The 10,596-nt window shown below is 41.9% G+C and overlaps 1 protein-coding gene across 3 annotated transcripts in view; it reads left to right on the top strand.

The window, feature by feature from the left end:
- Positions 1 to 6,352, top strand: part of acap3a (ArfGAP with coiled-coil, ankyrin repeat and PH domains 3a) — a 118,664-nt gene extending 112,312 nt beyond the window's left edge. For all 3 annotated transcript variants that reach the window (XM_029622445.2, XM_029622446.2, XM_065005482.1), the window contains 5 exons: positions 182 to 411; positions 798 to 907; positions 1,194 to 1,304; positions 1,510 to 1,571; positions 4,990 to 6,352. In XM_029622445.2, the coding sequence (XP_029478305.1) occupies positions 182 to 411; positions 798 to 907; positions 1,194 to 1,304; positions 1,510 to 1,571; positions 4,990 to 5,096 (620 nt within the window). In that variant the 3' untranslated portion in view covers positions 5,097 to 6,352. The remainder of the gene's footprint in view (positions 1 to 181; positions 412 to 797; positions 908 to 1,193; positions 1,305 to 1,509; positions 1,572 to 4,989) is intronic.
- Positions 6,353 to 10,596: the final 4,244 nt, after the last annotated feature.

Consider the following 10,596-nt stretch of genomic DNA (forward strand, 5'->3'; position numbering starts at 1 on the left):
GGAAAAACATGTGCAACATATATGTTCAGCCATCGTTTTGAAATGCCATTTTCAGAAACCCTGACAATTGATCTCAATCATCCTTAATTGCCCTTGAGGGGATAAATAAAGTTGTATTGAATCCTAGTTGTCGCGGTTGTTGTTCTGGTTTTGTAACTCTGCTGCTTCTGTCTCTCTGCAGAGCGTGAGGTGTCAGAGGACTCTAGCGGAGAGGCTGAGATGGAGCCGGAGCCTGAGACCCAGTCGGACCCAGAGGATAGGCGTGAGCTCCACCCTGGGGCGCTGCTCTACAAGGCCTCCCAGGCACGCAACCTGCCCGTCATGGCCGAGGCGCTGGCCCACGGGGCTGAGGTCAACTCCGTCAACGACGAGGATGATGGCAAGAGCCCACTCATACAGGCTGTGATTGGGGTGAGCCATTGTAATAACAGGCAGGCTTGTTCTTAGTACATTGGCAAAGGCAGTCCTTGTCGTTCACGATGAATAGCGCTGGAGGCATCTTGCTGAAATATTCTTCTTCAGTGGCCTCAACTGACAGCACTGCAACATACATGAATGTGTGCATCTATCCCATACAGGATGTCTATGCATGATCACAATATTCTAAATATGCACAACGTATTGGGAGCATATTTAGAGTGTGCGACTTTCTGTAATTATTTTAATACAGTTTAATACATTTTTGGGTGTGCGTCAGCTTGTGCTTTTTTACTAACCACAATATTCTGTCACATTTTATCTGCGCTTTATTTGGCCATATGGAGAGAGCCTCACAACGTGTGTGTGTTCCATTCCAGGGCTCTTTGATAGCCTGTGAGTTCCTGCTCCAGAATGCAGCTGACGTCAACCAAAGAGACGCAAAGGGGAGGGGGCCACTGCACCACGCCACATATCTGGGACACACAGGGTGAGTAGTGCCAAGGCATAACACGTTCCCTGTTTCTTTCCTTACTATTATCAATGTTCTTTTTGAGTCACTAGTGAACATTTTTAAAGAATCGTTTTCATGGACAATGATGTAGCTTGCAAGGCAGATTATTGTTCGGTTCTTTTTTTTTTTTTTTACATTCATATTGTTCCTCGGGCTAGATGGCATAAGGGACGAAGCTGCTGGGTCCGGTTCTTTTTATGCTGATTTAAATGTGGGAGCGTTCAGTACATGTTCTGATCCGTCTCCATGCTGCCCTCTACAGGCAGGTGTGTTTGTTCCTGAAGAGAGGAGCCACGCAGAACGACGGGGACGAGGATGGCCAGGACCCTCTGAGTATCGCTGTGCAGGCAGCCAACGCAGACATCGTCACCTTGTGAGTTTCAGTGGGACACAACACCCTTGTCCATCAACTTACTCAGCCTCACACGATCCTTTGAAATACATGTTATGACCGGGGGTTAGCTTGCTAGACGACTGTAGCTCCTCACTTCTGGCTAGTATGAGTGGTTCCATCTGACATGTTGTGTTCCATCCCTCCCTCTTTCCTTCTCTCTCCCTCCTCCCTTTTTTCCCCCAAGGTTGCGTCTGGCCAGGATGAACGAGGAGATGCGGGAGTCGGAGGGACCGTTCGGCCAGCCAGGTCAATACCCCACCAGCAGCCCCACTGAACAGCAGTATAAGAAATGCATACAAGAGTTTATCTGTCTCAACATAGCTGAGTGCTAGAAGTCAGTCACACTTCCTGGTCCAGTTCAGTCTTTCCCTTTCTGGTCATGGTTGGAGGGGAAGCCAATAGCATACCAGGACTGTGGCGGGACAGGCCTGTCGGGAATCTTGTGCAGGAAGGAACGTAGTCCAAAACACACATTTCTCTACCAGATTCCCTACACGCTGCTGTCCCTCCCAGCTTTATGGTTCTTCTCTTAAAAAACCTTTCACCCAGTGCTGCAGACTAACATTGTTCAAACGAGGCCAGACCAGAATATGCCAACTACTATTCCTTATCAACGGCATAGGATGTCAGTATCATTAACTCTTATCATGATGTCAAAACTGTACTGTTGACTTGGACTGGCAACATTTAGTTCAGAGTTAGGTCATTTGTCAACAAATGGTTAGGGACCAACTTTATAATCGACTTTCTAAGTGAATTTAAATCATAATGTAACCTAACTAATAACCATGTCAAGTGGATTAATTCAGCTGCTCTTTATTCATTTGGAGAGGGGACAGGTGTTTGCGTGCGGTTTTCAAGGTAGGTTAGTGTGCTCCGAACCAAAGACCAGATCAGACCAATATGCTGCACGATACTTTCATCACGCTACTCTGCCTGCTCATGTAACAATACCAAAGCAGCACACGGGTAGTCTTGTCAAGGGTATAAAAACAGACCTTCATTTCAAGGCCTGTAAAGTTGTTGTCGTTCTAGCTTGTCGGTTCTGCTCCAGCTGTGTTGTGTTGTGGCATGAGGTGGTTCTTCAGTACACGCACACTGTGTGGAAAAAAGAGGCGTGTACTTGTGAATTTCATTATGGTGATTAGCCAGGATAACAATGAAGCTAAGGAACAACTGTGATTGAGTGTAGATAATATGGATTATTTAAAAAAAGCAACATTATGCACTTTTCCTACCAACAATGATTTGAATTTCATTTAGTTACTTTTCGGTATTTTCATTTAGTAGTGTAGGTTTTCTCCCTTAATTTATGATGAACTGCCCAGAGCAATAGTGCAATGATAATTTAAATACAGATACTCTGTATTTTTTTGTATTCATTTTATCAATACGATGCAGATGGTATTTTTTTAACTGGATATATTTTGTTAGATTTTATTTTCCTGAGCACTCACACGCACAAGGCCAGTTAACCTTCACTGTCATTTCTTCACCTCTCTTCTTGGAAAAGACAACCACAACTAACAATCTTATAATAGAAAATGACCGAGATTTACCTTAAACTGCGATGAGATGGAAGTTTTTTTTAAATATATAATATGAAAACTCACATGTATTGGGTACAGTATTTGTATATGTTTGTCGAAAATATTGACTTATTATGGTATTCTGATGTATCATGGCTATACAGTATTAGATTAGTTCTGGGTTTCTTGGTTGAATAGTGCATGGGTTGCCGGTGCCCAGGTCTTTCAAAGCCATGTTGGTTTCGTTTACTTCATTAATCTGTGTATGGTAATATTTTATATATTGTTAAAAGAAAATAACTGCGTGATGTGCTGCCAAATCATGACATAAAAAGACATTACAGATCAGTTAGATCTGTGGTCTATAATCAAACTGAAACTAAAAACAGATATATTGGATAGAATACCCCATAATATACAGGCATAGTTTCCCAGGCCTATGAGAACGGGAGAGAAAGATTGGTCCATGCAAATATGCCAGCTTTCCCTCTAGCTCCTCTGAATACCAACAGAATACCCCCTCCTCTGTAAGCACTGCCCGTGTACACACTATACATGCCGTGTGTACATAGCGAGAGGGTGACCACAGTGCCCAGGTTTAATTTGATACTGTGCAGTTGCTTACTACCATTTGGGAAATCATCTTAAACAGGAAATGTAATTAGTTGTACTCACTTAAGGCTAGTAACAACTTATGTTTGGCATTGCGTTTGTGTTGCTTGAGTTTACTTCAAGCCAAAGACCACACAAAGTTCAAGTCATTTGAGGAGAAAATAATGAGTAGAAAAGAAGACGAGACCAAGAGTAGTGACTCTTATGAAATATCTGGGAAACAATGTTATGGCTAAACAATGCCGATGATTTGCATCAAGCCACTAAAGGTTTACATGTTGTACAGTGTATGAGTCAGTGGATTGATTTAACTATTGGTTGACTAGGTGACTGTTCTGCTGTAAATATGCTAAAAACTATTAACACTTAAAACTGCTTGCTTCTATCTTCTGTATTTTCATTTTTGTGTTTCTGACTTAAATCTGTACATTTTCTTTGTATATTGTTAGAGAACACGTGTCTCTGGATATCTTTGTGCAAGTTACACTACTGCTACCGTTTTATGTTCATTCCCTTTTCCTAATATCTTCTAAAATGAGAAAATACTGAAAATAAATTAAAGATGTGATTCAAAGCCTGACTTCTCCCACTGCTTCTTGCTTCATTTATTCTGTTCTTTTATATATCACCGTTATAACACTTTTTCCCTCTGTCACTACAACTAACCCGCATTAACCTGAACTGGCACTGTACCTATTAGTCAACACATTTTCAGAGATTAGAAACGTTGTCCTCTGACATTTAACTCAAGTATGGATTCAAATGAGTTCTATGATGAATCCAGTTTGCCCCTATAACATTAGTGATTTACAAAACCGTTTCAGCGCTTTGTTTTCAATTTCTCACCTGTAGGTGGTGTGCTGCTTAAAGAAAAGGTTCACCCATTTTGAATGTTTAATTGTTTTGGTGCATCTCTGAGTGATGTTCTATTGATTCCCGGGGTCATTTCATGTTTTCATGTGTATCTGAGTTATTGGCGTTCAAGTAGGCAGAAATCTGGCTGATATGACGTAGCGTCATGACAAAGCCGCTCTCATTACACTGGAAGTTAATAGGAATATGACTTTTAGATCGCGAAAACATCTATCATGTCAGATTTCAATACAGGCCGATGTCATAACTCGGGAGGATGTCTTCTCTCGTATGAGCCATTGATCATAGACACACACACAGGAAGAGACTGGAATGTTATTTTTAATTAGTCAAGCTGAGAATTTCTCACGAGGTCGAAAGGAGTTCGACTGGCTGTAACCATGGTCACCAGAAAACTGAAGCTTGAGAATTTAGAAATCGAGTGAAGCCGAGCGTCTTGGTGCCTAGACTGTGGTTTTGTTCCTCTGTTGATTTATCGAGATTAGAGGCTCTGTCATTTTTGAAAATCATTTCAGGTTTTGAACAATCGATGTCGTTTTTTTATACACAAATTCCACATTATTGTACGGTAGGCCTACTGTTATTTACCAGAGCGATTTAATGCAATTCTTGATGATAATGGTCTGTTACATTGCTATCCTTTTTTTCAGGAGACACTACTTACCTGGATATCTTCCGAGAGTTTTCTCACATGGCCTCACACAACCCAGAGAAGCTGAAGCGGAGGAGTGTACATTTCAGACATTCTTTCAGGTAGCCCACGGAGGGATGAGATGTCTGGGAAGTCATACTTGAAGAGTGCAACAGTCACTTTCTTTACATCATTACAGATTTGCACAGTGAATCTAGCCCCCTCATATTCAGAAGCTGACTTCACTAATCCTCTCAGATCCTCAACTCATAAATGTTCTTCACAAATGAGAACCACTATTGCCTTCTTCCAAATTGCCCCAAAACAGCTATTATCTCTACTGATAATCCCAATACCACCTCACACTAAATTACTCCGCTCATTTTACTGGTAAAACCACTTTTGTCAACATGCACTATAGTATATGGGAGATGCCTAGAAATGTTGCCTCTGAAAGCATAGGGAGATGCTCTCAAGAATTGTTGTCACTGTGCTACAAACATCTGTGGATTCTTTGATGATGTTCACGTGTTACTTCTTTGACAGAAGATGTTGATGCTTTTCAGCAATTGGGAAGCGTATTTTGTTGGAGAATGCTGTATGTTACAAATGTGTGAGATGCGTATTCTGTTATCAAATCAATCCTTTTGTTTTGATAACGTTTTATGATGTAGCCTGTACTCGCTTTATGAGGATTTGCTGGACTTGTCCTCTCTTATTTACCGCACGACATCGTTTTTAAGCGTTGCTGTTCAACGTTAACTGTAGATGAATCCAAGCACTTAACAGTTTCTCATCCTGTGTTCTAGATAGATGTCAGGAGTCTTTAAGCATTATACGTTTTCTTTGTGTGCTCAGATCAGCTTGATTAATTTGTTCAATGTACCTGACTCATTATAGGAATATAAGCATATTATTTACATCGCAAAATGTTTCGTTTTTTTTGTATTCAGCTGTGTGTAATGCATGACTTTGGTCCATTTTTATATTTCTTACACATAAACAAACTTGAATTAAGCAGCAATGCCTCTACACTACAGCCTATAGGCTAAATGGATAGGGTTGTTTACTGTGTGTACCATCCAGTTCTTTGAAATGTGTTATAATGTCAGTATTATTTTTAAAATAATTTTTGTTTTTATCCTGGAACTATATGGAAGGTGATTTTTGCTATTGACTATGCTGGTATAGTCTTAATTTTTGATGAAATGTAATGAAAAATCTCTTTATATTCATACCACTATGAATTTCAATGCAGATATTGTATATAAACGCTGTAGAGGCAAAATGCTAATATATCTGAAAGGAAAGTTATTTTGTCATGAATATTTTTTGGAAGATGTATGCCTCTTGAAGGGTGAAAATAAAGAAAGTCTCTTAAATCTGACTGGTTTTTTTGTTGACACAATGGTTTGTTGTCTGACTGGCAGTTAAACAAATTATACAAGACTGATGTGTCCATATTTCTGAAACTAATTATATTTAAGGCATCTACCTACCTACCAATTTTGAGATTTTTTTGGTATTTTGGTCCATCAATTTCAAAAAGTAAACATAAAAATTTAAATTAAATTCATACTACCGTCATCAATTTTCAATCATTTCAAAGCTCACTACATTAAATTACACATAATTTAAAAGCCCATTTCATAGAGAATGTTACAAACTGGAATATATTTAGTAACTTATTTTTAAGAGATGTTGATTGGGTCTAGCGTTTGGTAGCTTAAATTCAGTGTACTTGTCTAACTGCCCTTTCCTGAAACATTTTCTCAGCTTCAGAAGCATCTGCATTCACCAAATGGTGTATGGTTATCCTTAGATATATTCTCCAGACTTGCCCAGATGGAATTGTTGATATGTTGTCAATTCTTTATTCTAGATAACATTTTATTTGGAAGAATTTGCCAAAAATGCATTTTACAAGCATGTCTTTAACTATTTTACAAATAGAAGGATGAAAAAAAGTATTTATCCACAATCTGCTCTGGATAAGTCCGAAACCAAAATATTTTGACTGGCTTCAATACAGTGTCCAGGAAAATGGATTTGCGCAATACGCAAATATGCACATATTTAATGACATATTTCCTCATTTGCATATTTTAATAAAATATTTAAGTTTATTTTATTTCCAAAAATAATTAGATTTGTATCTATATTCAACTGGTAAAAGTATATATAATATGATTCTTAAAAATATGACCATTGGCTGGCAGCACTCTGATGAGTTTGAGAGTCAAAAGAATACGGCATAGAAAGGCAGTTTGAGAGACTAACCATATTTCCATCCGAGTACCATATATAAAAAAATCATGACAGCTGTGATAGAAACTGGAAGTGTTGGTACAATTTTATAAATGCCGATAGATCATTATTTAGTTCAACATGGAGGGATCTTTTTGTGTCAGTAAAATAAATTATGCAAGAAATAGCAGTGGAACCGCCCCGATGCACATATATAGCCTAACCATCATATCGAAGTAAACTTGTGGTCAGGTGATGATATGCTGTGTGGTCCTCCCACTACGACTCAGTAATAAATTATAATGAACTTCACAGTGTGGTGAGCTTGATGCTCCTTTCCAATAAACATTGATGGTCTTAAACTCTTATTCTGGTAATATGATGATCAATGCTTGGCTGCCATTTGACAAATAAAAATTATCTTGCTCTTTTGCCAATAATAATCTCATCATGTAGGCTATACCCACACTGCATCTGCAGGCTGTTGGCCAGAGTGCACAAGGTTGAGTAATAATAACAACAAAATCATGCCGGTGATGTGACAGTTTGGGAGGATGTGCCTCTGCATTTCATGTAAAACCATACATCAATAAGACTCAGCGCAACAGGAAAGTACTGATGGTCTTCCAGGTATTCGTTGAAACATAGTTACATTCGTAACTTTCCAATCTATTTCATACCTTACAGACTATCAGTACAGTTGAAAGTATGGATGACTCATACCAACAAGGTCTCGAGGAATAGAAGCACTAACCTCTGATTAATGAGCCTATGCCAATGGGAGAATGGTAGACCCCATTGTTTGGCAGGATGCGACGTTGACCTTGTAAAATCTTGAGAATGTGCAGGGGACATCAACAATCCAATGTGAAAGCCTCTGCTTGGACAATACAAGGCCTTTTGATTTCCCACTGAAGCCCAGGAAAAACACTTTGTAAGAATTTGCCGATGAGGCTGTGGACCCGTCGCTTTACCATCGATGCGTAAATTGTTTGCTGGTATGACTGAGACATTCACCTTCAAGGTCAAATTAGAGCGACCTGTGTCCAATAGTGACTGAAGGAAGCTCAGTATGACAGGTACGGAGCAAGACACCGGGTCCTCCGCCCTGGTAAAGCTCCATTTGGTAAACAGGTTCCAGGGACCGGCATGCATCATCCTGGTTGATAGTGCTCTGGCGTTCTGTAAAGTCTCAATGACAGTGGGATCGCAGCCGATCAGTAGAGGGTTGGGCTTTTCAGAGGCTACAACCATAGATGTAATTGGTCCGGGCTGGGATGCCATATCCTCTGGTCCAACTTTGAGAGCAAGTCTTCTCTAGGTGGCAGCTGCCATGGCTCTCCCTCCAGAAGACTGAGGGGGGTTGGAAACCAGGGCCTGTGCAGAGTTTCTAAGATCAAGGGTAGTCGGAGGGAAAGCATACAGCAGGCCCTCTGGCCATGTGTGCGCTAAGGCATCCATGCCCAGGGGGCTGTTTGTCTCTGCCAGAGAGAACCAGAGTGAGCAGTGGGATGTTTGCTCTGAGGCGAACAGGTACATATCTGCTGTTCTGAACTGCTGCCAAATCATCTTCCCTACTTGTGGGTGAAATCTCCATTCCCCCGGGGCGGTTTCTGTCCCAACAAGAAATACGCCACCTCGTTCACCTTGCCTGGCAGATGGATGTCTCGTAGGTTTGCCAGTTGTGGTAGGGCCCATGTCAGGAGATGTTGGGCCACCTGTAGGGACCGTACAGACCTACCTCTGATCGCATCAAGACATGTTTGTGTTTGAGAACAGGCAGAAAGTGTTTCAGAGCGAGGTAAACTGTCCGATGTTCTAGCATGTTGGTGTGTTCTTTCCTCCAGTGGGGGAACCACTCTCCACGTACAGTCCTGTGTTGCCACACTGCTCCCCAGCCTGTTAGTGAAGCATCGGTCATCACTACTTCCCGCCTTGATGGAATTGATCTGAGAGGGATACCTGTAGTCAGGTAGGTTTGCTTTTTCCACGGCCACAGAGTAGAGTAGCACGCCCTTGTCGCTAGGATTTTGGTGTTTCTGTCCTGCTTGGGGTCCAAGCGGAATTTGTTGAACCACACTTGAAGTGGTCTTAAAGACAGCAGGCCTTACGGTGTCACCCCGGAGGACGTCACAAGCATGTCCATCAGTTGTTGGAATTTTCATACTTTCACCAATGCTTTCAACTGGAATTGTTGCAGGAGTGTAAGAATGCTGTCCACACACTGAGGTGTTAAACTTGAACTTTTGGTTTGGTGTGAAGTTGCACTTTTCGTTGATCACAGTAAGACCCTGTGTATTTATGTGGGTCAGTGCTGTGCTCTCGGCCACACGTTCGTGAGAGGGGGCGCAGATGAGCCAGTCGTCAAGGTAAGAAAGGATCTTAATCCCCTGTAGGTGGAGGAAGCTCAGGGCTGCATTCATGCATCTTGTGAAGACAGGCGGAGCCAGGGAGAGGCTAGGGTAATACTACAAACTGGTATGCCTAGCCTTGGAAGGTGAACTGCAAGAAAACGTCTGTGTTCAGGTAACACAGGGACGTGGAAGTATATGTCCTTTAAGTCCAGGGACGTGAACCATTCCCCTGTAGCTCCAGTCTGGAGAACGTTGACTATCCGAAACATATGAAAGGGGAGAACTGGATGGAAGCCTCAGTCTTTCTTCAGAACCAGGAAATAGGAAATAGTTTGCGGTTCTGATGCTTTTACTCTTGTGATCGTGCCCTTCTCTAAGAGAGATGTAATCTCCTGGCTGAGGGTGAAAACTTTCAGGGGGTCTGTGACAGAGGTCATTCTTACCCCTGAGAATGGTGGGGATTGGCGTCAGAACTGCATTTTGTACCCCTGTGAGAGGGTCCTCACCATGGGTCGGAGGAGTATGATGCACAGTAGGCCAGGAGCTGCTGGGTAAACTAGCCAATGGCCGACACCTGCCATTCAGTTTCTGCCCCACGGCTGTTTGTGCCCGACCTCACTAATGCTCTTGTGGCTGAATGGAAGCAAGTCCCTGTGTGGCCGATGTGAAATGGCTAGCTAGTTAGTGGTGGTGTGCGCTAAAAGTGTTTCAGTCGGTGTGGCTTTCGTGGTGTGATGGGTAACAATGCTTCGTGAGTGACTGTGGTTGATGTGTGCAGAGGGTCCCTGGTTTGAGCCCAGGTTGGGGAGAGGAGAGGAGAGGGACGGAAGCTGTACTGTTACACCCGCAGCAATGTTCCAGCATCTAGTGGAAAGCCTTCCCAGAAGAGTGGAGGCTGTTATATCAGCAAAGGGGGGACCAACTCCACATTCATGCCTATGATTTTGGAATGATGTTCGAGAGCAGGTGTCCACATCCTTTTGGTCATGTAGTGTATGGTTGCAGATAGAAATATGAGACATGGT

Source organism: Oncorhynchus nerka, linkage group LG20 (assembly GCF_034236695.1).
Source record: "Oncorhynchus nerka isolate Pitt River linkage group LG20, Oner_Uvic_2.0, whole genome shotgun sequence".
In the NCBI taxonomy this organism is placed as follows: Eukaryota; Metazoa; Chordata; class Actinopteri; order Salmoniformes; family Salmonidae; genus Oncorhynchus; species Oncorhynchus nerka.